Raw genomic sequence first — 25,970 nt, forward strand, 5'->3', positions numbered from 1 at the left:
TTATACACATGGTAAGTGAATTGAAATGATTTTATTTTACTGTTAGATGTTTCAAGCTGTACACAAGGGCAAACATTTTGGGAATCAGAAACCATATGAGCACTTATTGTCTGCAAATCTTAAGAAAATGATTCCTTCCAAAAAAAATTGCTCCTGATAATGTGTTACACAAATTCTCTTGAGGCCTGAGGAAGAAATGGCTGCTTCTTCACATCTATCCCCTATAATCTCTATTTGCGTTTTAACCTCTTATGAGATCACCACCATATTTTATCATAATACTCTATTGGACAGCTATAAATAACCATGAAAATTCTCATATAAAAAAGTGCAGATGCAACACTAGTTCACCATTTACTTGACTGCTGTTATTTCTATTTTCTATATCTTTAACATCTGTAAAGTTCTGTTCAAAAATTCGACAGACTAAATTGAAACTACTTGTCACATGAGACCTAAAGCCAATAAGATCAGTACTATTTCCAATACCACACTTCCAGATCTCAATGCCACATACATTCACACAAAAAATCCAGCATTCAAGGCTTCCCCCTTCAATAAAAATTTAAGAAGTGCTCTAGGATATTGTGGAGCAAACAATTCCTTTTTCTTTAAAAAAACAAGTTAACATGACAAACTTTTATTTGGCAATATGAAAACACTTGAGTATCATTAATTGGGTTGGTGACTATTTTTTTCCTTTCCTTCAACAATACACATTACACAAAAAGCAACAATAGCCCTTCAACATTTAAGTTCTTCTGGAAGCACTTTAAATGTAAGTTAGTAATCTACTGCAGTAGCTATTTTATTTTTCACATTAGATACATTTGAGAGTTGAAACTTAACCTCCTAATGTAGAATAAGTTATGCAAACAGTTAGAAGATTAACTTCTTACCACATTCTGCGGTGATTGAAGCTAAGCCTCCATAAACAAACGGCTTCCAGTTCAGTGCAGACATTCTTCTGGATTCTTCTTTCTACAAGAGGCAGCAATGGCTTTTATTAAGTATTTGAAAGATACAAAATCTTAGTATTTTTAGGGGAACTACATTGCTCAATATTCTGAACTTATTACTAATATTCCTCCCTCAAATGCATTTATTTTTTTACTACAGCAGCAAGGGATCTAGACTATGTGTGTCACAGTACAGTAAACAGACAGCAAAGCACTGTGTTACACATTAGGAAGCTTGGCATGCTTATAACAGAACATTTTAAAACAAACTCAAATGCATTATCAATTAAAACATTAACCTTCAGAAAATTTAGAAGAAGAATGTGATACTTAATTGACTTTCTGGTTGGGAGAAAGACAGTTAACAATGCTGTCACACATCTGGATTTGTAAAAGGCTAAGACAAATACTTATCAGGGATAATTTTAGGCACACAGAACTCAATACTATTATGATTGACCTTTAAGATCAAAAAAGTGCCTCCCCTCCCATGTTTCTACAATTCTAGCTGAGCTAATATTAATCGGACTATGGCTTCATATCCAGTGTGATTTTTAAGTCAGTCATTACTGAATTTTTTGGGTCTCTTCTTTTGCAATGAAAAAGTTAACACTACAACCAAGAAACAGGTAGCATTGGCTTACTAGCATATGTGCATACAAATATCTAGATATTTGCATTTCAGTGTTACTGAATGTGCTTGTTCTTTTATTATGAAAAATGCTGGGTACAATACATGACCTACCTTCTCTATAGGCAACATTCATTTTATAAATCTGATGGGGGAGGGTGGGAGGCACATAGCCACTAGTGTTGGTACCTTCCATATTTGCCAAAGCAAAAAAAAAAAAAAAGAAAGGAAGAAGCCTTCTTAATCTTGGGCCTTATGTTCAGAAGTGTGGAGAATCCAGAACTCCAAATGAATTTAATGGAAGCAGCAGACTCAAATGGAAGCAGCAGACTCTCAGCAAGTCTGAAAGCAGACCCTCCTATCACATTATTTTATGCAGGAATTATTTGAGACACCAGTTTTCCAATGGTCTCAGGACAAGAAAAAGCTACTAAACAGAGATTTCAAATATTTTACCCAATGCCCAAATCTACATGGGAATTCATCCTGCTCTCACTATTATCCCTGTAGTTTTTAACAGAGCTGACAGCACATGTTAGTAGTTTTCCAAAGACAAGTGGTACAAAATCAAGCCATCTTTGTTCCCTGCACTTGTCAGCCTACAGCCTGTCCTAGTCCTCTCCCCTGAAAAACTGGGAGGGCACCAGGAGGAGAGGAGATCTCTGCTGCCGAAAGCAAGGCCGAACGGCAGCACCTCTCTCGACGCATGCCGTGAAGCGGGGCACCGAGGCAAGGACACATCCCTCTGAGGCAGTTTTCACTTTCACCCAAGAAAGCTGAGCTGAAGCTTTTATTCGGGGGTGGAGGGAGGGGGGACAACAACAGGAACGTCAGTCAGCCTCCTTGCAAGGCTAACTTGTAAAGACAAACGTGACAAAAGCGCGGGCTGAGGAGGGGAAAGCAGGCCGGCTGGAGGCGCGCTCCGGCCAGTGTCCGGCACCCGCCAGACACGGGACTGTCAGCGACCCCGCCCGAGAAAACGCCCCCTCGGCGCCGCCGGGACGGTGCTTCAGACCCGGGCTCCAGCACGAGGAGACGCCGGCGCAGCGGCTCCCGCGGGCAGCCGGGAGCGGTGCCCACAGCAGGGCCCCGCCGCGGGGCGACGCGCCAGAGCCCAGCCGGCCACACGCGGGCAGGGCCCCCGGCCGCCCACTCCCCTTCCCCACGCGCGCGCTTACCGGCGGCGCCCGCCCCGCTGGGTCCCAGCAAACCCGCCGGCCCGCCGAGGTCTCGGGATCAAACGGCGCGGCAGCCGCTTTGCTCCGCGGATTTATACCCTCCGCAGCCAGCCCGCGCCCTGCGTAGGCCGCCCCGCGCGCCGCCGCCAACCCCCGAGCCGCCGCGAGCCGCGCCCCGTCCTCCCATTGGTGGAGCGGTGCGGGGCTGCCCGTCAGTGCCGGCTCACGATGGGGCGGGGGAGGGGCGGAGCGCGGCTGAGCTGAGGCGACCTTTGTCCCTGGGGTTATTTACAGGGGCTGCTGGGGTGACTTTAGGTCTCAACCCTCCCCACTCCAGCCCCGTACAGAGCCATGTGCACAGTAGGCTCTTCTGGGGGGAGGGCGGGCACTGCCCCTGTGTCTCCAATCAAATGATGCCCTTCTTCAGGGCAGTTGGGTTTTCTGGCACTGGGAGACCTTGGACAAGTCACTTGTGCCTCGGTTACCGCTCTGCCTCAATTTCCCCATCTGTAGAATGGGGATAATTCTGACCTTTGTAAAACACTTTGAGATTTACTAATGAAAAGCACTGGGCTCCTGCAGCTGAACCCTCTTTTATATACACACACACACACACACACACAGCTGGGCTGCACCCACCAGCAAACCCCATGTGAAACCTGATTGATAAAGTGAGGACCGAGGCCCCCCCCTTGTGCTTACACCCAATGACAATGGGTGCTGACTGAACACTTAGGGCACTGGTGTTAGCGCCTGGGCTCGGGACCACTTCGACCCCAGGTACCAATGGGCCCCACAACAGGTAGATGGCCCGGCTACAAGCTAGTCTTCCAAACAGTTTTAAATAAGTCCTGCCCCATCCACTCCAGCCAACACAGCTGCATGCACACAAATGATTCTTGAGAAGCAAGAGGAATGGTAGTGATGACAGAGCCCTACCTTTTCCACTGCTAGAAACCACCTTCATTCAGGCTCCCCTTCATTATTACAGGCAGAGCTGGTACCTCTTTGGTATCAAACAATAACTGTTTGGGCTGAAATTTTCCATGTGGAGGTCTGTCTCAGGATGAATTTTTTGGAAATTTCAGCCAAAACAGTGAAGCCATTTCCAAGAATCAGTAGGGAACATGGGTGGCGGTGAAACCCCCCTTCAGGGAGGCTAGCACCCTGGCCCTGCCCACCCAAAGGAGCCCCAAGAGCCTCTAACGGCCTGAAGAGCCCCCGCTGGCCAACCCCAGGGTGGGGCCTCAGGGCAGAGTGTGGGCTGGGCCACAGCCTGGGTTAGGGGAGGCTTAGCCTTCCCTGGCCTTTTATATCCACCGCCCATGGTAGTGAAAGAACATTTGGCCCAAGTTAAAAAACTCTGGTGACCATTTCTTTGAACAGCTCTAGCACTCCCATGCTCTGGAGCAGGGACTTGAAATTTGGAAGTGGGGTGGCCTTTGTGTCAGCGGTGTGCCTTTTGGCATCCCCATGAAAATCCACCTATATTTGGCCAAGTTATAAGCCTTTAAAAAATCTGAAAAAAGAAAAGGAGTACTTGTGGCACCTTAGAGACTAACCAATTTATTTGAGCATAAGCTTCCATGAGCTACAGCTCACTTCATCGGATGCTCCTTTTCTTTTTGCGAATACAGACTAACATGGCTGTTACTCTGAAACCTAAAAAATCTGAGTAGACACTTAGAGCTAAAAATCAGCTAAATCTCTGAGATTCAGTCCTTACTGAGCATCCTCAAGCCACTCACAGCTCCTAGTACTGACCAAACTGCATATGCCATCCCCTCACAGCTTGTGCATGAGACAGGACTGTGCATGTGCCACCCTCAGAGAGACTGAACATGCTTCTATATGTGAACTGACTGCACATACACCATCCCCACAGAGAGACTGGAGCATGCTCCCTCCTTTCCCCCTGGGTTACACAGGAGCGAAACCAGATTTTCCCTGTAATGGCTGCTCTGGGGTAGGGTGGGGCAAGCAGGAACTGGAACTGGGAGAAGGGAACCGGTCTTTCTTGTGCACTCAGTGACCCTGTTGCTGGGGCCCATTCAATGTGAAGGAGGAAGCTTCCTGATTCAAATGCAGAGGGGACAAAAGCTGGGGGAGGAGGGGAATACTGAAATAAGCCTGCTGCTGAGACTGGGACGGGAGTAGAGAGACAGAAATTCGGACTGGCTGCTCAAGGAGGCTGTGACTGGGAACCTGGAAGGGACTGAGATCAGATGATGAGCTGTGGAGCTTGGGACTACCTGGACAAGGAGACTGGGAGTAGGAACCATGTGGACTGAATGAGGCAACATTCCTATGAAAAAAATAGTATGTGATCATATAGTTAAAGACTGTATCCTAATGCATATGCACAAGGGACTGAAATAAGGTTGCACAGCCAACCTTAATTCTGGCATTTGACTGCTTGACTTTGCAACCTCAATAATGTCCTTGTGGTGTAGTTTTTTGGGTGTAATTATTTATTAAGGGTCAGCAATGTACCTGGCCCTACACAAGAGTGAAAACTAAAACAGACCTGGCTGAGTAAAGAAATATACAATTGAAAACCTTACAGCTTGCGTCAAGAATCCCTGGAGCAGAGGTCAAATGAAAGTCATTCCTATATTACCTTGGACAAAAATTAACCTCCCCTGCCACTATTGCAAGAAGTCTATTTCAAGATGTTGCTAGAATGGCATTTTACCCTGCACATTTAGATGTGTTTTCTGATATGGTTCGTGATGGAAGCAGGTCTGTCAGGTATTTAAACTCTACCCTGTTAAGGTGCAAATCTCTCCCCTCCTTCCACCTCCTGCTCCTCCCCACCACCACCTATAGGGACATAGATTCTTTTCCACATATTAAAGTTGGACGACCATGATTCCTGCACTGTGCGTAAGGACATGTGTTCTGTTTCTTTAAATCTGTCATAGGAAGCCAGGCATGAGTGGGCTGGGAGAGGTTCTACACAGATGCTCTACACACAGTGAAGCTGAGAGACAGAGAGAGAGAAAAGCTTTAGGGATTAAACATTTTTTAAAAAAATTCTAGTAAAGAATCTTTTTTAGTGTTAGAACAAAGCAACTCCTTATATAATTCTTTACTACTGTCACATGACACTGATTCCAAATAAAAATGATTCTTTGCATATGGCCATTGACATTATGGCATGCAACATATTAGCTATATATGGCATTAAGCAACAGTACATATAGTGCCTTCATCCTGAAGGATCCCCGACTTGTTTTACAAATAGGAATTACTTTAGCACAACTCAAAAGCAGACACAACTGGGGAGGAATTCAGAAGTTATTTAAAAATACTGCACAGCAGTTTAGGACAGGAAGTTAAGTAGCCAACTGAATCTGCTGGCGTTATGTCGGGAGGCAGGCTGAAATTACTTGAACTGGAATTTGATAAGGACACAGGTTAACAGCCCACCTCTCATGGAAAGGGCCAAGTGATATTTAATGACTCCAAGTGGTAGGGAGATTGGTTTTACATCTCCAAAGAAAGAGGCTTTTACAGCATTCAGAGGAAATTACATTACATTAAATTGTACCTCATGTGAATCGACAATAATAACATAATCTTCCAGAAGAAGCCCCAAGCAATCAGAACCCTCCAGCTGTAGTCTGTAAACAAATATGTTGCATACAGAGGAACTCTTCCAACTATGGCAGTAGGTCATTCAACCTTTATCCCATTTTAGGCCATGCCTGTACTACAAAATTATGTGGATCTAAGTTACACTGGCTGACAGCTGCCACAGTTACTACATGCCTTATGCACATCCACACTACGGTCCTTGTGTCAGTGATGTGCATCCTCACCAGGAGCACTTGTATTGATGCAGAGAGCAGTGCACCATGGATAGCTGTCCCACTGTGCAACTCGCCCCCATTCTGCAGTGTTTTGGAAATTTTTGCAATGCTCCAGGAGCTAAAAAGAGTTAGTTGCTCAGGGGCGATTCGGAGCATGGGTTCAACGTCCCATAATGCAGTGTTCTGCATCCCATAATTTCATCTGCATCCCATAATAATTTGCACTTCTTTCCAAAATCACCCGTGCAAACCTGCATGTCCCTCCTCGCTGTCCGCCATCTGTGACATGGATCCTGCGCATCTCTGCACTATTGTTATGAGCGTTGTGAGCATGGGGCACCTGATCCTCCAGTATTTGCAGAACCACAAGAGGAGCCACGGGAAACATGAGTCCTTGGAGGCTAGCTTGCTGTGGGACATAGAAAGAAACAATTCAAAGCATAAGCACCAACTCCGTGGATGTTCTGGGGCTGGAGCACCCACAGAAAAAAATAGTGCAGTACCCACCAACCACCTGCCAATCAGCTCTTCCCCCCACCCGCTGCCGATCAGCTGTTAGGCGGCGGGTGGGAGGTGCTGCAGGGAGAGGAAGGAGCGGGGGTGGGAAGAGGCAGACCAAGGGTGGGGCACGCTCAGGGGAGGGGGAAGAGTGGGGGCAAAAAGAGGCGGGGCTGGGGTGGAGCCTCAGGGAGGGCGGAGGAGGGCCGGGAAGAGGTGGAGCAAGGGTGGGGCCTTCTGGGAAGGGGCGGAGTGGGGCAGAGCCAAGTGGGGGTGACACACCCTCAGGGAAAGCTGAAAGTCAGCGCCTGTGATTCAAAGTTGTTGTTGGCATCCATGGACCAGCTACAGAAGGCTAGGACTATAACAGGATTTAAAGAGAACTGGATAAATTCATGGAGGTTAAGTCGATTAATGGCTATTAGCCAGGATGGATAAGGAATGGTGTCCCTAGCCTCTGTTTGTCAGAGGGTGGAGATGGATGGCAGAAGAGAGATCATTAGATCATTACCTGTTAGGTTCACTCCCTCTGGGGCACCTGGCAATGGCCACTGTTGGAAGACAGGATACTGGGCTGGATGGACCTTTGGTCTGACACAGTATGGCCATTCTTATGTTCTTATGCAAACAGTGAAGTGCTGTTTCTGGACCCAAGAAACAAGCACGGACTGGTGGGATCACATTGTCATGCAGATTTGGGATGACTAGTAGTGGCGGCAGAACTTTTGGATGTTCAAGGCCACATTCCTGGATTTGTGTGCAGAGCTCACCCCCAGCTCTCAAGTGCAGCAATAAAAAAATGAGATCCACACTGACAGTTGAGAATCACAGAATCATAGAATATCACGGTTGGAAGGGACCTCAGGAGGTCATCTAGTCCAACCCCCTGCTCAAAGCAGGACCAACTCCAACTAAATCATCCCAGCCAGGGCTTTGTCAAGCCTGACCTTGAAAACTTCTAAGGAAGGAGATTCCACCACTTCCCTAGGTAACCCATTTCAGTGCTTCACCACCCTCCTAGTGAAAAAGTTTTTCCTAATATCCAACCTAAACCTCCCCCACTGCAACTTGAGACCATTACTCCTTGTTCTGTCATCTGCTACCACTGAGAACAGTCTAGATCCATCCTCTTTGGAACCCTCTTTCAGGTAGTTTAAAGCAGCTATCAAATCCTCCCTCATTCTTCTCTTCTGCAGACTAAATAATCCCAGTTCCCTCAGCCTCTCCTCATAAGTCATGTTTTCCAGCCCTCTAATCATTTTTGTTGCCCTCCGCTGGACTCTTTCCAATTTTTCCACATCCTTCTTGTAGTGTGGGGCCCAATACAGGTCCCTCTGTATCCTATCCCTACCCTCCAGCATATCTACCACTCCTCCCAGTTTAGTGTCATCTGCAAACTTGATGAGGGTGCAATCCATGCCATCCTCCAGATCATTAATGAAGATATTGAACAAAACCAGCCCCAGGACCGACCCTTGGGGCACTCCACTTGATACTGGCTGCCAACTAGACATGGAGCTATTGATCACTACCCGTTGAGCCCGATGATCTAGACAGATTTCTATCCACCTTATAATCCATTCATCCAGCCCATACTTCTTTAACTTGCTGGCAAGAATACTGTGAGAGACTGTATCAAAAGCTTTGCTAAAGTCGAGGAATAACACCTCCACTGCTTTCTCCTCATCCACAGAGCCAGTTATTTCATCATAGAAGTCAATTAGGTTAGTCAGGCACGACTTGCCCTTGGCAAATCCATGCTGACTGTTCCTTATCACTTTCCTCTCCTCCAAGTGCTTCAAAATTGATTCCTTGAGGACCTGCTCCATGATTTTTTCAGGGACTGATGTGAGGCTGACTGGCAATTGAACAGATATTGAACAGAACCAGACCCAGAACAGATCCCTGTGGGACCCCACACATTATGCCCTTCCAGCATGACTGTGAACCACTGATAACTACTCCCTGGGAATGATTTTCCAACCAGTTATGCACTCACCTTGTAGTAGCTCCATCTAGGTTGTATTTCCCTAGTTTGAGAAGGTCATGCGAGACAGTATGAAAAGCCTTACTAAAGTCAAGATATACAACGTCTACCGCTTCCCCCCATCTACAAGGCTTGTTGTTGGATCATATTAAAGAAGTTCTGTATTAAAATCACAAATGAGTTTGATTCCCCAGAGTTTAAATTCCAGGGTATTACTAATTAAGAGGTCTCTTGGTTTTTGGTACTGTTTCTCTCCCTCTATGTGTGAAACTTGCAAGCTGCTAATTGTGTTAGTACATTCTAAGACAGAGTCTATTCTCAAAGCAATTCACAGAGAGAGAGACTCAAAGCAATACTCTAACAACAGAAACAGCACCCAGAGACTCCCCACCCTTTTGTTGTATTAACAATTGTGATTAAAATAGAGATAGAGGATGTTTGTGGATGGATGCTTGGTGTGGATAATGACTGAATGATCAGGGAGGTGCCAGCCTAAGAATCCAGTGTCCATTGGCTGAAGAAGGCATCAAGTGGAAATAACCAGAGGACCCCCGGAGGGCAGACTGGAATCCACCCAACAGCCTCAAGAATGGGAGAACCAAAGAACAAGATAACATCTAGCAGCACGGAGCCGTCAGGAATGTGCTATCTGCTGATTGATTCAGCAACAGCATGATGAAGCAATTCCCATAGACTGGCATAGGAAGAAATTCCCATAAAAATGGACTCTAGAAAGTGAGAACTTTGGGGTCTGATTCTGCAAACCAACTTCCAGGAGCATCAGATGAGCATCTGACAAGGCCCTGCTCCCTCCTCATGTCCAGGCCACCTGGCCAGTGGCTTGGCATGAGCAACTCTAAGGCTGGTAACTATTATAACAACCGTGCAGAACCTATGTGTGTGTGTTTGTATGAATGAATGTGTGAATAAATATGAGATTGAATGGAATGTTATAGCTATAACTAACTGCTTACTATGATTCTTTCTGTATTCACAATAAATGTGGTATTTTGCCTTTTCCTCTTTAATAAGATCCTGCTGGTTTTTATTTTATTGGTATAACATTGTTACCCTGTCAAAGAAAGCTATCAGGTTGGTTTGACATGATTTGTTCTTGATGAATCCATGCTGACTGTTACTTATCACCTTATTATCTTCTAGGTGTTTGCAGCATGGTATGAATCTTATAGTGAAAGCTGTGTGTTTAGAAATATAACATTGCCAAGGCACCTATTAATATTGTTTGAGAAGGATGTTATGGGTTCTGAGACAAAATGAAGTAACAGGACATTGGTGGATGTCAGACATGCTCAGCACCAGCCAGCATATGTTGTGAACTAATAAAGATGACTTGTGTTTCAAAAAATAGAATTTGATTCTGTAACGATGCAATAAAAGAAATGTATAACATAATAAAACTTAATAAATTAAGGGAACAGAACTTACAACGGGGAAAGAACTGTCATTTCCATTTCAGATATACATACACCAACCATGTGTTTCACAGGTCAGTGTATGTGCTATTGTGATTGTCTTTAATGTTCCCTGGGGTGCAGTGGTAGGGGTAGTGGATTGCAGAGTATCTCCTTGAAAGATTCCGAACATCCCGTTTGCTTTTTTGACTGCCGCTGCACACTGCATGGACGTCTTCAGAGAACTATCCACGATGACTCCAGGATCTTTCTCCTGATTAGTTGTAATAAATTAGCCCCCATCATATTGTATGCATAGTTGGGGTTATTTTTTCCATTGTGCATTACTTTCCATTTATCCACATTAAATTTAATTTGCCATTTTGTTGCCCAATCACTTAGTTTTGGGAGATCTTTTTGAAATTCTTCACAGTCTGCTTTGGTCTTTACTATCTTGAGCAGTTTAGTATCATCTGCAAACTTTGCCACCTCACTGTGCCACCCTTTCTCCAGATCATTTATGAATAAGTTGAATAGGATTGGTCCTAGGACTGACCCTTGGGGAACACCACTAGTTACCCCTCTGCATTCTGAAAATTTACCTTTTATTCCTTTCCTTTGTTCCCTGTCTTTTAACCTGTTCTCAATCCATGAAAGGCTCTTCCCTCTTATCCCATGATAACTTAATTTACGTAAGAACCTTTGGTGAGGAACCTTGTCAAAGGCTTTCTGGAAATCTAAGTGCACTATGTCCACTGGATCGCCCTTGTCCACATGTTTGTTGGCCCCTTCAAAGAACTCTAATAGATGAGTAAGACATGATCTCCCTTTACAGAAACCATGCTGACTTTTGCGCAACAATTTATGGTCTTCTATGTTGTTGACTATTTTATTCTTTACTATTGTTTCAACTAATTTGCCCAGTACTGACATTAGACTTACCGGTCTGTAATTGCCAGGATCACCTCTATAGCCCTTCTTAAATATTGGTGTTATATTAGCTACCTTCCAGTCATTGGGTACAGTAGCTGATTTAAAGGACAGGTTACAAACCATAGTTAATAGTTCTGCAATTTCACGTTTGAGTTCTTTCACAACTCTTGGTGAAAGCCATCTGATCCCATTAACTTGTTACTGTTAAGTTTCTCAATTAATTCCAAAACGTCCTCTAGTGACACTTCAATCTGTGACAATTCCTCAGATTTGTCACCTACAAAGGACAGCTCAGGTTTGGAAATCTCCCTAACATCCTCAGCCATGAAGACTGAAGCAAAGAATTCATGTAGTTTCTCCGCAATGACTTTTATCATCTTTAAGTGTTTTTTTTTTGTATCTCAATCGTCCAGGGGCCCCACTGGTTGTTTACCAGGCTTCCTGCTTCTGATGTACTTAAAAAACATTTTGTTATTACCTTTTGAGTTTTTGGCTAGCTGTTCTTCAAACTCATTTTTGTCTTTTCTTATTACATTTTTACATTTAATTTGGCAGTGTTTATGCTCCTTTCTATTTACCTCGCTAGGATTTAACTTCCACTTTTTAAAAGATGCCTTTTTATCTCTCATTGCTTCTTTTACTTGGTTGTTAAGCCATAGTGGCTCTTTTTTAATTCTTTTACTGTGTTTTTTAATTTGGGGTATACATTTAAGTTGAGCCTCTTGACTCATTTAAGTTGAGTGTCTTGGAAAAGTGTCCATGCAGCTTACATGGATTTCACTCTAGTCACTGTACCTTTTAATTTCTGTTTAACTAACCACCTCATTTTTGCATAGTTCCCCAATATTACTCAGAAAAGTTTATGTGGCTGATATCCTCAGGTTTCTGGCAAATCAAAGGACACCTGATTTCTTCTTACTCAGCAGTGTGTGGGATAATACAAAGCTTCTGCAGGGTAAGATACATTTGTGATTGACAGTCCACTTCCCCATTAAAGCAGTGTTACAGGTGGGGAAGTTCTTTAATTGGGGTAATGCTGCTCTTACAGTGAAGTAAAATGTCAAGAATGTAGGGGTCATAACAAAAAGGTACGTTAACCACAACATAGGACTTGACAAGATCCAAAAAATGAGCATATGTTTGTGAAACATCTGAAAATTCAAAGTTGTTTTCATTTTAAAGTGCTCAAAATGCACTAATTTTTGATTTTTCCCCAATTTTTTCCCCAAGTTGTTAAAAAAGATCATCCACATAATTATCAATTGACTTTCCTTGCTGAAAACCTGGTTTGAATAATGTTTTTGATAATGATTTGTGATTAAAAATTTATTTTAAAAAATAATGAAAAATTTAGACAACAAAGTTTGTTTTTGAAAACAAGGTTATTTTTCAATAGGAAAAACTATTCTTTCAAAAAAATGTTGACCTACTCTACATCTGATAACACCACTGTCACAAAACTAACCCAGTGCTTGGCCAATATGAGCTCATGGGTGAGGAACAGCTACCTGAAGTTCAAACCTGAGCAAGACATGGTATGCTGGATAGTTGAAGCAAACACTTGGAGGAGTTTGCCACCACAATACAGTCAGCTGTGAACAAAGATGCACACCTATGACTGGACAAGTCGGCCAGCAGCTTAGGATTGCTCCTGGATTCCTCAGTGATGCCAGATTCACATAGCAGCATCCCAAGTAGCACTTTATAGCGTCTGTGCCTGGCTAAGTGACTGCACTTCCTCATGGTGGATGATGACCAGGCCTCAGCCATACATGCCTTTGTTACCTCCTCACTCGACTACAGCAATGGAATCCACCTGGGTGTGAAACTGTAAGCGCTCAGGAAATTAAACTAGTACAGAATGCAGCAACTCACCTCCTCAGTGACATGGGCTACCATGAGCACATCCAAACTGACCTACCTTCTCAAAACTCTCTACACTTTCCACAGAATAGTGTGTCAAATTCAAGGTTTCAGTCCTCATCTGTAAGGTGCCCAATGGTCTGATCCTGGAATATCTAAAAAAAGAAAAATCACATAACAGTCTGGTACAAGGACCATTGATGATAATTCTACTTCTGTGGAGCAATGGGATATCTACAGTAAGGATAAAGTTAATTTGTGCAGGAGATAGAGCTTTCTTTGGGGCCAGTCCAAGGCTATGTAATGAACTCCTGCAGGATCAAAGAACGAGTACAAACTAGGGCTGTCAAGTGAGTAAAAAAATTTAATAATGTTTAATTGCGTGATTAAAAAAAGCAATCGCAATTAATCATGCAATTAATTGCACTGTTACACAATAATAGAATACCATTTATTTAAATATTTTTGGATGTTTTCTACATTTTCAAATGTATTGATTTCAGTTACAACACAGAATACAAAGTGTACAGTGCTCAGTTTATATTTATTTTTATTACAAATATTTGCACTGTAAAAAACAAAAGAAATAATATTTTTCAATTCCCCCATTGCAAGTGCTGTAGTGCAATCGCTTTATCATGAAAGCTGAATTTACAAATATAGAATTATGTTTTAAAAATCCTGCATTCAAAAATAAAATAATGTAAAACTTTAGAGCCTAAAAGTCCACTCAGTCCTACTTCTTGTTCAGCCAATTGGGAAAACAAACAAGTTTGTTTACATTTATGGGACATCATGCTGCCTGCTTATTATTTACATCACCTGAAAGTGAGAACAGGCATTCACATGGCCCTGTTGTAGCCAGCGTCACAAGATATTTATGTGCCAAATGCCCTAAAGATTTTATGTCCCTTCATGCTTCAACCACCATTCCAGAGGACGTGTGTCCATGCTGATGACAGTACAAAGCAGTACAGACCAACGCATGTTCATTTTAATCATCTGAGTTCAGATGCCACGAGCAGAAGGCTGATTTTCTTTTTTGGTGGTTCAGGTTCTGTAGTTTCTGCATCAGAGTGTTGCTCTTTTAAGACTGCTGAAAGCATGCTCCACACCTTGTCCTGCTCAGATTTTGGAAGGCACTTCAGATTCTTAAACCTCGGGTCAAGTGCCGTAGCTATCTTTAGAAATCTCATATTGGTACCTTCTTTGCATTTTGTCAAATCTGCAGTGAAAGTGTTCTTAAAACAAACAACATGTGCTGGGTCATCATCTGAAATTGCTTTAACATGAAATATATGGCAGGATGCAGGTAAAACAGGAGAGGATAAATTTAGGATAAATTAAATTTATGACTGAACTCTTTGAGGGAGAATTGTATGGATACATACAATTCTCCCTCAAAGAGTTCAGTCATAAATTTAATTAATACATTTTTTTAACAAGCATTATCAGCATGGAAGCATGTCCTCTGGAATGGTTGCTGAAGCATGAAGGGGCATACAAATGTTTAGTATATCTGGCACATAAATACCTTGCAATGCCGGCTACAAAAGCGCAAACGCCTGTTCTCACTTACAGGTAACATTGTATATAATAAGCAGGCAGCATTATGTCCTGTAAATGTAAACAAACTTGTTTGTCTTCCCGATTGGCTGAACAAGAAGTAGGACTGAGTGGACTTGTAGGCTCTAAAGTTTTACATTGTTTTGTTTTTGAGTGCAGTTATGTAACAAAAACAATCTACATTTGTAAGTTGTACTTTCACGATAAAGAGATGGCACTACAGTACTTGTATGAAATGCATTGAAAAATACTATTTCTTTTGTTTATCATTTTTAGAGTGCAAATATTAGTAATCAAAAATAACAGTATGAAGTGAGCACTGTGCACTTTGTATTCTGTATTGTGATTTAAATCAATATATTTGAAAATGTGGAAAAACATCCAAACATATTTAATAAATTTCACTTGGTATTCTATTGCTTAACAGTGTGATTAAAACTGTGATTAATCGCTATTAATTTTTTTCCGTTAACTGTTCAGTTTTTCGTGTGAGTTAACTGCGATTAATAGACAGTCCTAGTACAAACCTCACTACTTTCCATTCTGAGTATAAAGCAAGGGTAAAGAAACAACAGGAGGAAGAGAGACAAGAAAACCAATGAGGAGAGACAGAGAAACTTATGAAAGGAGATGCTGTGAGTGAGGGTGAGGACAGAAAAACAGACATGTAACTGCAGCAGCTCCTTCTGCAGCTAAACTGGCCAATAAAACAAAACAAGAATCTTTTTAAATGAAAAGAAATCTCTTCAATGTGAGTCTCCTTTTGAAAGGCAGGGGGGCTGTTGGTTCCATGGTAGCTGATGTGAAAATAAAGGCATTTGGAAAAGCCTGTTCCACTCTGACCATCTCTGGGATTTGGACAGAAGAACGGACACAGGCAGCCAGAGGAAACTGCTGCAGTTGAGAATTGCTTCCACTAACACAAACTTTTTTTACCCAAGACCCCCTAAACCACCAGCGGTGATGTGGGGGGGATGACACACTGGAACAACATGCCCCCGACCCAGATTTCTGCCTTCCATTTGGCCCTGCTACCTGATGTGATGATGTAGCAGAGCAGAGCAATGGTGTGTTTCCTTGGCTAGCTGTGCCTGCTCATGGAGTCAATGGCTGTGAAGCAACCCCTTCTGATGGGAGGGAGAGATCTCTCCTCTGCAGTGATGCTGCAATTTTTGGTTGTGTCCCACCCCCCAACCAGTGTTCCCTCTAATTTTTCCCACATGTGTGCAGAATGAATGTTGTTATGTGCACCAATATGGAGGTGATGTGTGACATGTCACTTTTATATTGGTGCACATAACAAAATTAATGGGGGGGGTGGGGTTGAGGGGTTCAGAGTGTGGGAGGGGGCTCAGGGTTGGGGCAGAGGGTTGGGGTGTAGGGGTGTGAGGGCTCTAGCTGGGGGTGCGGGCTCTGGGGTGGGGCAGAGGGTTGGGGTGCGCGGGTGAGGGCTCCATCTGGAGGGAGCGGGCTGTGGGGCTGGGGATGAAGGGCTTGGGGTTCAGGCTACCCTGGGGCTATGGTGGGGAGAGAGGACTCCCCCCAGCTCTCTCTCTCCCAGCAGCAGCACCTGGGCTGGGGGGGAGAGGGGCTCTGGCACAGCAGGTCTGGGCCGGGGCTGGGAGAGGGGTGCCCCTACCCCAGCCATGGTTGGTCCAGGGCTGGGTTCAGGCCAGGGGAGGGGCGCCTCTCCTCCAGCCCCGGCAGGTCTGGGCTGAGGCTGGGTTTGGGCTCGTGAAGGGGTGCCTGTCCCCCGGCCACCGCAGGTCTAGGGCTGGGTTAGGGCTAGTGGAAGGGTGACTCTCCTCCAGCCCCGGCAGGTCCTGGCTGGGTGGGTACCTTGAGCGCCTGCACAGCACTCAATAGGCTGCTGCACGGCCGTGCAGCTTACAGGGAACTTAGACCCCAACCCAGACAGACTGGGTGGCCTCCTGAGGTGAGTCAGGGGGTGGAGGTGGCTGAAGCCCAAGCCCTGCCACCTGGGGCTTAAGCCTGGCCCTTAGCAGACCTCCTGAAATCTACTCACAGCCCGCCAGAGGGCCCCAGACCCGCAGCTGAGAACCAGTGCACTAACACCTTTCACAGCCTTAGAACCAAAATGTTGTTGATTCTGCAAACTGCTTAGGAAGGTGATTGGAGGCCAAGCCAACGTTCCCAAAGAAAGTCCAGATGCAGAGAAGGAGACCAAGTCAGAGAGGGAGGGAGAGCAATCCTGGCAGTCATTCATGAGCCAAGAATACAAAGACCACAAAGGTATGGTCTACATTGCAGCCGGGAGCAAGCCTCCCAGCCCAGGCAGACAGACTCACACTAGCTCAGCTCCAGCCAGTGTGCTAAAAATAGCAGTGTGGACTTTGCAGCTCCAGTGGAGATTCAGGCTAGCCACCTCAGCTCAGACCCAGGGGCTCAGGTGGGCTTCAGAGCCCAAGCTGCTGCCTGAGCCATAACAGTCACCCTACTTTGTTTTAGCATGCTAGTGCCATCTGAGCTAACCTGAGTTTGTCTACCTGGGCTGGGAGGCTCACTGTGCACTGCAGCATAGACATACCTCAGCAAGCTATACTATGCGTGACAGGGAGAGACGGTCACCAGCCTGCCATGGGATCAAAAACTGGGAAATATAGCCTGACATCACAACCTGATTATGCCAAACAAACTGGGATTGTAGAAACACTGTGATGCCATCGCTCAAGAGACCCAGTATCACAGCTGGAGTGTGGGCAGACAGGCCTAATGGGTGGAACCAGAGTCAGGGGCCAAGGACCAGACCCAAGGGTCAGAGCCAGAGGCTCAGGAACCATAGCTGAGGGTCAGAAGCCAGGAACCAGCAGCAAGGCAAAGGAGCGGAGTCCATCACAGCAGCCTGTTGAGGATCCACCTAATTGCAATGGACAATTCCTGGTGTTCCCTCCAGGCTTAAGTAGTGTGCCTGGACCAATCAGGGACCCCAGGAGCACTGCCAGTCAGGCCATTTGTGGCCAACACATCGGTGGCTCTTGGGCCTGCAGCCCCATCAATCAGTGCTTTACCAGGTGGAGCGTGGATACAAAAGTCACCATGGAGCCAGCAGACCTAGGTCCTAGGCCTGTAGATTCTCATTCCCAGTATGATCATCAGACCCCCGGGCACTCATCTGGAGAACAGGAAATAGCAGATGCTAGGACACCTCCTTGAGGGTGTTCAACTTTTGGTTTTTGCAGTATCTGTAACTTTTATGGGAGACTGCACCAAACCTGGAGGCTCTAACACAGGCTGAACTTCTGCTGGATTCTGCACAGCCTTTGAGTCCACTGCTTTTATTATTTTTATGAGCTAAGTGCTCTGCTCTCTACAAAACACAATACCTGTCCTGAAGAGCTTATCAAAATAGATGGGCTACATAAAATATAGGGAGAGGCCCAGAGGTTCTGTCTAAGAGCATCTTTTTTCCCTCTCTCTCCTTTAATAATGGGTGGATGACAGCACGTTTGCTGATGTGGGTGAGTATTTGTTGGCTTCATAGTTGAGTTTTGAAAGGAAAGGGGATTTTAAAACAACGCATATATCTGGAACATTGGAATAAGGAGGGAATTCTAGGTATAGGGGAAGTGAAGAAGAAGGCACAAAGCTAGGAGCAGGAGTAGGATATGAAGGGAGTTTGTTAGCAGAGAGAGTCAGTGACTGGTAAAAAATTAGAGTAGTGATATGTGCACAGAGTAATCTGGTTTTGCCCCCTCTATACTGAAGACCAAGGAGAGCATATAAATCTACATGGCGTGACTAGAACCAAATTAAGAAAAGCCACATGGGATCATATCTTGACACAAGGATGAAGAGGATATAGACTTAGCAGCTCCACCCAATTTATCTGAACTTGACTGATTGTAGACAATCAGCTCAACAAGTCTTTAATCAATGAAGCATAATCTAATCTAAAAATCATCTAGCTCAGTGGTTCTCAAAGCCGGTCCACCGCTTGTTCAGGGAAGCCCCTGGCGGGCTGGACCAGTTTGTTTACCTGCCGCGTCCACAGGTTCGGCCGATCACGGTTCCCACTGGCCGCGGTTCGCCAGGCCAATAGGGGCTGCGGGAAGCGGCATGGGCCAAGGGACGTGCTGGCCACCCTTCCCGCAGCCCCCATTGGCCTGGAGCGGTGAACTGCGGCCAGTGGGAGCCGTGATCGGCTGAACCTGCGAACGCAGCAGGTAAACAAACCGGTCCGGTCGGCCAGGGGCTTTGTTCTTTGTTTGAGGGAAACAGCCATCGCCATTTTATTTATTACAACTGCATCTACACTAGCAAAACTGGGACCTGCGATTCACTACTCTCAGGTTTTATCTAGAGTAGGATTTAAAGGTGTTTTTCTATAAGGTGTTAGCTATCATCAGTCTAACAAACATGTTCTGAAAGTCTGGAGATGACAGGCAAGGTAGACAGTAGCCCAGGGGTGGCCAACCTGAGCCTGAGAAGGAGCCAGAATTTACCAATGTACATTGCCAAAGAGCCACAGTAATATGTCAGCAGGCCCCCATCCGCTCCCCAGCCCCCAGTGCCTCCCGCCTGCCAGCAGCCCACACCAATCAGCGCCTACTCGCCCCTCCCCCTGCCCACCACAATCAGCTGTTTCACATGCACAGGAGGCTATGAGGGGAGGGGGGAGGAGCGAGGGCATGGCAGGGTCGGGCAGGGGCCTTGGAGGAAGGGGTGGAGTCGGGGCGGGGCTTGGGGCAGAGCAGAGGGTTGAGCAGTGAGCTCCACCCAGCACATTGGAAAGTTAGCCTCTATAGCACCAGCCCCGGAATCAGTGCCTAGGTAAGGAGACACCTATTAACCTCTGAAGAGCCGCATGCAGCTCCAGAGCCACAGGTTGGCCACCCCTGCAGTAACATGGACTAAGCTGATCAAGTTAAAGCCTAGGCTTGCCTCTAGGCTCTAACATATGCTAAGATGGTTGAGTGAAGTATAAACTGCTTTGTCTACACTAGAATTTTAGAACACATTAGCTCCCACAATCTAACACACCTTTTATCCTAGTCACTCTAGACAAAGCCTAAATTACGTTAGAAGACATAGTGTAAAACACATCTGTATACATTGTTAGTGCCACTCATGGAGTTGCACCAATGTTGAATTATATGTCCAATTTTTCCTAGTGTACAGCAGGCCAAAGCGTGGCTCAATTTTAAAATCTTCTCAAGCTTACACTGAAATTTTTGCCATTGGCCCTATAATTCTCCTAGTCTCCTGAACTCTTTTTATCAGATATAGCTGAATGTTTCATACAAAGAGCCCTAAGAGTTGAAAAAGCGCTTCAGAACATTAACGTGGAAAGGCTCAGGACTCAAGGGACAATCAACAGCTCTGTGGGACAGGTATAAAATGAAACATTATACAATAATTCTCATCTCATCTCTTACAATAATTCTGCTGTTCTCTTGCATTTCAAAATCACGTTTAAAACTTGAACTTTTCCCCCTGTAGCACATGACAGATCAACTTTGCGCCAGATTCTAAAACCTGATTCCAAAAAGCCTCTCCTGACTAGAGGCTGAAGCCAGCTCAAATAGTTGGACTTTATTTTGGCACACTGTGTACTGGCATGTTAAAAATTAAGCTTCATGTTTTTGGCTTTACACCTCAGTGCTTAGATTAATTGATTAATGTGTCGGTTATTAATGATAATAACTAAACAAAAAATACAAACAAAGATCACAAGAAATCTGTGGAAAGCATTAGTGAAGGTTACAAAGATTTTTGCCTCTGTTTGCAGAGCAAATATAGGATTCTGTAAAGATGTTTCTGTGTTTGTCTCTAATTTTAAACTGTTTCGTTTCAAGTTAACGGTATAATTCCCACACACAACTTCATTAATTTACAGTGTCTTAACAGGTTAGCTGACACAATGCTGAACAAGGTTTCACTGTCAATACTGACCAACACAAGCCATGTTCAGATTTACGTCAGCTAATGCAGTTGTTACAGTCCAGAAATAGTAAGATATCATATTGTAGACCATGCTTAGTGTTAAGCAAGCTCAAGTGTGTTTCCTCACAAAGCAAACACTGACAAGCTAGGAAATCATACATTAACACAACATTTACACAGAATGAAATGTGAATCCTCAGCCATTAGTCCATTAAGCATTCGTCCAAAAGTACAGAGAAGGGCAACAAAAATTATTAGAGATATGGAACAGCTTCCGTATGAGGAGAGGTTAAAAAGTCTGGGACTGGTCAGCTTAGAAAAGAGACAACTAAAGGGGATATGATAGAGGTCTAAACAATCATGAATGGTGTGGAGAAAGTAGTCATCTCTTTTTCAGTCCCAGTCTTTTTAACCTCTTCATATGGAAGCTCATGGGCAGAGCGTAATGGAGGCTGCAAGAGGCTAAGTCTCCCCAAACCTCACATTGCCGGAGGGGTGGGGTGGGGGCAGTGACGGATTTGGGGGCCCCAGAAAAATCTCCTTCCGCCATGGTCCCGGGGGCCCAGAGCTTTTCTGATCTCAGAGCCACAGTGGGGGGTGGGATCTCGGGGAGAAGAGCTGGAGTGGGGGCGGAACAGGGGCGGGGAATAGGGAGAGGCTCCAGGCTCAGAGCTCCAGGCAGGGCCGAGAGCTCCACAGCAGTCCTGTCCAAAGCTGAGAGCTTGACTCGGGCTGGGGCCGAGCTCTCAGGTCCCTCACCCTGTGGCCCCAACTGAGCTCTCAGGCCTGCCCACACTGGCCATGGGGGGAAGGGGCCGAGCTCTCAGCCCCGCCCCGGCTGGAGCCATTGGGGGCTCAGAGCAGCAAGCAGAGGCGTGGCTTTGGCCGGAAGAGGTGGGGCCTTGGCCGGAAGAGATACGGAAGGGAGCTAGCCTCCCCAAGGGGAAGCTTCACCTACCACCCACGTGGAAGCTGTTCCATACCCTTAATCATTTTTGTTGACCTTCTCTGTACCTTTTCCATTCCTAACAAATCTTTTTTGAGATGAGGTGACCAGAACTGCATACAGTATTCCCAGTGTGAAAGTACCATTGATTTATATAGTGGCATTCTGATATTTTCTATCTTATTATCTATCCCTTTCCTAATGGTTCCTAACATTCTATTAGCCTTTTTGACTGCCGCAGTACATTGAACAGATGTTTTCTGAGAACTATCCACAATGACTCCAAGATCTCTTTCTTGAGTGGTAAAGGCTAATTTACACCCCATCGTTTTGTATGTACAGTTGGGGATTATGTTTTCCATTGTGCATTACTTTGCATTTATAAATATTGAATTTCATCCACCATTTTGTTGCCTACTCACCCAGTTTTGCAAGATCCCTTTATAACTCTTTGCCGTCTGCTTTGGACCTAACTATCTTGAGTAATTTTGTATCATCTGCAAATTTTGCCACCTCACTTTTCACACCGTTTTCCAGATCATTTATGAATATATTGAACTGCGCTGGTCCCAGAACACATCACAGCGCTATTTACCTCTCTCCATTCTGAAAACTGACCGTTTATTCCTACTCCTTGATTCCTGTCTTTTAACCAGTTACTGATCCATGAGAGGATCTTGCCTCTTATCCCATGACTGCTTAGTTTGCTTAAGAGCCTTTGGTGAGGGACCTTGTCAAAGGCTTTCTGAAAGTCCAAGTACGCTATATCCACTGGATCACCCTTGTCCATATTTGTTGACCTCCTCAAAGATTTCTAATAGATTGGTGAGGCATGATTTCCCTTTACAAAAGTCATGTTGACACTTCCCCAACAAATCATGTTCATCTATGTGTTTTATAATTCTGTTCTTCAATATAGTTTCAACCAAGTTGCCTGATACTGAAGTTAGGCTTTCTGGCCTGTAATTGCCAGGATTGTCTTTGGAGCCTTTTTAAAAAATTGGTGTCACATTAGCTATCCTCCAGCCATCTGGTACAAAGCTGATTTAAGTGATAGGTTACATAGCACAATTAGTAGTTCTGCAATTTCATATTTGAACTCCTTCAGAATTCTTGGGTGAATACCATCTGTTCCTGGTGACTTATTACTGTTTAATTTATCAATTTGTTCCAAAACCTCCTCTACTGACACCTCAGTCTGGGACAGTTCCTCAGGTTCGAAACCCGAAAACAATGGCTCAGTTGTCAGAATCTCCCTCACATCCTCTGCCGTGAAGACTGAGGCAAAGAATTTATTCAGCTTCTCCTCAATGGTCTCATCTTCCTTGAGTGCTTCTTTAGCATCTCGATCATCCAGTGGCCCCACCCATTGTTTGGCAGGCTTCCTGGATTTTATGTACTTAAAAAAATGTTGCTGTTAGTGTGACATTATCTGATTAGAGTATGACCATGCAAATCATTGTTGCTACCACCGTTATATGGTTGCAACAAACCTTATGCAAAGTGTGATGCATGGCCAAAAAGGGTTAAGCATCCTGCAGAATAAATGACCTAGATTCAACCTTTAGGGACATGCTGGTAGATAATGGTTGTGTTCTGTGTGTTTACACGTATATGGTTAGAGGTTAACAATGTAATTGAGCAGTCCCTATCTATCCTGTATTCTGTTAATTCAGAGATCAAAAGGAAATATTAACATTTAAATGAACTATAAACATAGTGATATCATTGTATTCATCTCTCTTTGAAATGCATAGCAAATCACCTGCGAATGGTGGAAAACAGGCAATTGCTTTATGTTAATCCCTGTAGCTAATTACCGGTGATGCTTAGGAAATAGATCTATTTCAAAGTCTGCGTGATTGCCTATTGTTCGCCTAAGGACTCCCAAGTTATCAAAAGAAGGCCTGGAACTGTATAAAGATGTCTGATCCTGGGTCCTCATCCTCTTTATCTCGGATCTGCTTGATGCTTCATGCAGGGGAAGCTTAAGCCATAAGACTGAGATCTCCATTCCTATCTGGATCACCCTGAATATGGATATTGGACTAGACCCTATGGAGTAATTCTGAAAGAACCCTTTGCAACTACAAAGCTCACCATCTCTACTATGATTCCGATTTCAGAACTGTACTCATGTCTGTATGTATACTGATCTTTTAACCAATACTCTCTCTCTTTTCTTTTTTAACAAATGTTGCTTTAGTTAATCAGGATTGGCTGTAAGTATTTGGGTAAAATCTGGAATATTCATTAACCTGGGAGGTAATATGTCCAATCGTTTGGGACTGGTAGAACCTTCTTATATGATGAATAAGATTTTCAGTAATTCTCATCATATTTGACTGGGTGTCTGGGTGGAGGCCTGAGGCTGAGTTGCTTTAAGGGTGTGATGGTTGCACTCTATATGATTTTATGAAAATATGCTAATGAGTGTGAATATAATATAACTGGAATATGCTTCATACAAAAGATCTCTTGTAAGGTATCATTACAAAGCTTATAATCTACTGAGTGTGGTCATCCTATTTGTATGTATGTATCAGTCTTGTATCTGAAACTAGAAATATGAAATATAACTCCGAGGGCCTATTGTAATTATGTAAAGTGTGGGCCATTAATGGTGGTTTGGAATCTTGATGGCTCCCATTAACCAGGACAATTGACTGTAGATGGCTCTGTTTACTTGCAAGTCTTCCTGAATACCTGTGTGCTAGCAAGTGGGTAATGATGTCTTACAGTGACATGTGATCATGTCAGCTGAACTGGACTCCATCTTTAACCTGGCGCTTTTCCATTTAGAAGGAGGGATGGGAACCCAGAGAGGGACAAAGGATTCCCACCTTGTGCAAAAGATATATAAGGGGGTGGAACAGAACAAAGGGGGCTGCAGTCATGAGAAATTCCCTAGCTATCACCTGAGCTGGACCAAGGGCTGTACCAGGGGAAATAATTGTGCCCAGACTAGGAAGGCATCCAGTCTGTAATAGAAGCTTATTGAAACATCTGAGGGTGAGGTTTTATCTGTATTCAGTTTTCTTATTTTATTAGGCTTAGACTTGTGTGTTTTATTTTATTTTGCTTGGTAATTCACTTTGTTCTGTCTGTTACTACTTGGACCACTTAAATGCTACTTTTTGTATTTAATAAAATCACTTTTTACTTATTAATTAACCAAGAGTAAGTATTAATACCTGGTGGGGGGAAGCAAACAGCTGTGCATATCTCGCAGTTAGTGTTATGGAGGGTGAACAATTTATGAGTTTACCCTGTATAAGCTTTATACAGGGTAAAACAGATTTATGTAGGGTTTGGACCCCTTTGGGAGTTGGGCATCTGAGTGTTGGAGACAGGAACACTTCTTAAGCTGTTTTCAGTTAAGCCAGCAGCTTTCAGGGGATGTGGTTCAGACCTGGGTCTGTGTTTGTAGCAGGCTAGCATGTCTGACTCAAACCCAGGGTTGAAGTCCCAAGCTGCCAGGGAAAACAGGCTTAGAGGTAGTGTCAGCACATCAGGTGGCAGTCCCCAAGGGGGTTTCTGTGATCCAACCCGTCACAAAGGGAACTGTGTTGTAGGCTTCTGAGTAACCAGTAAGGTATTACAGAAGCTGTTTTGTGCTGGCTTGGTAAATCTAAGTATTGGAATATCCACCAGCATTGGGGATTGTCTGCCCCATTCTTTGCTGTTCACCCTGATTGAGTATCCTCAGTGTGCCCCCCCCTCCCCCGGGATCCCGGTCACTTTTGCTAGTTGTTCTTTAAATTCTTTTCTGGCTTGCCTAATTATACTTCTAAACTTGACTTGCCAGAGTTTATGCTCCTTTCTATCTTCTTCAGTAGGATTTGACTTCCATTTTTTAACCACTTCTTTTACTTTTGTCTTTAACCACTTCTTTTACTCTGTTTAGCCATGGTGGCATTTTTTTTTTGGTCCTTTCACTATTCTTTTTAATTTGGGAGTATAAATTTAATTTGAGACTCTATTATGGTGTTTTTAAAAAGTTACTATGCAGCTTGCAGGCATTTCACTCTTGTGACTTATCACTTGATAAATTTCCGTGTTATGTTCATTCCCTCTCAACCATCTGGCACCAGCCACTGTCAAAAGACAGGATACTGGGCTAGATGGACAACTGGTCTGACCCAGTGTGGCCATTCTTATGTTCTTATATTATCATCTTAATTAAAATTAAGTAATACTGTAACTTCCCATCGAACATATTAAACAACTGAGAAATCATCTGGATTGCATAACCTTAACTCTTACCTTGTTGTGATG

At 44.2% G+C, this 25,970-nt stretch overlaps 1 protein-coding gene across 1 annotated transcript in view; it reads right to left on the reverse strand.

Annotated features, from left to right (window-relative positions):
* SLC25A30 (solute carrier family 25 member 30) overlaps nucleotides 1-2,916 on the reverse strand; it is a 23,667-nt gene extending 20,751 nt beyond the window's left edge. The window contains exons 1-2 of the mRNA XM_048850657.2: nucleotides 2,769-2,916; nucleotides 900-981 (exon numbers count right to left, since the gene is read on the reverse strand). Of these exons, the coding sequence (XP_048706614.1) occupies nucleotides 900-963 (64 nt within the window). The 5' untranslated portion in view covers nucleotides 964-981; nucleotides 2,769-2,916. The remainder of the gene's footprint in view (nucleotides 1-899; nucleotides 982-2,768) is intronic.
* Between the last annotated feature and the right edge of the window lie 23,054 nt (nucleotides 2,917-25,970).

The sequence above is a fragment of the Caretta caretta genome, chromosome 1, assembly GCF_965140235.1.
Source record: "Caretta caretta isolate rCarCar2 chromosome 1, rCarCar1.hap1, whole genome shotgun sequence".
Lineage (NCBI taxonomy): Eukaryota > Metazoa > Chordata > Testudines > Cheloniidae > Caretta > Caretta caretta.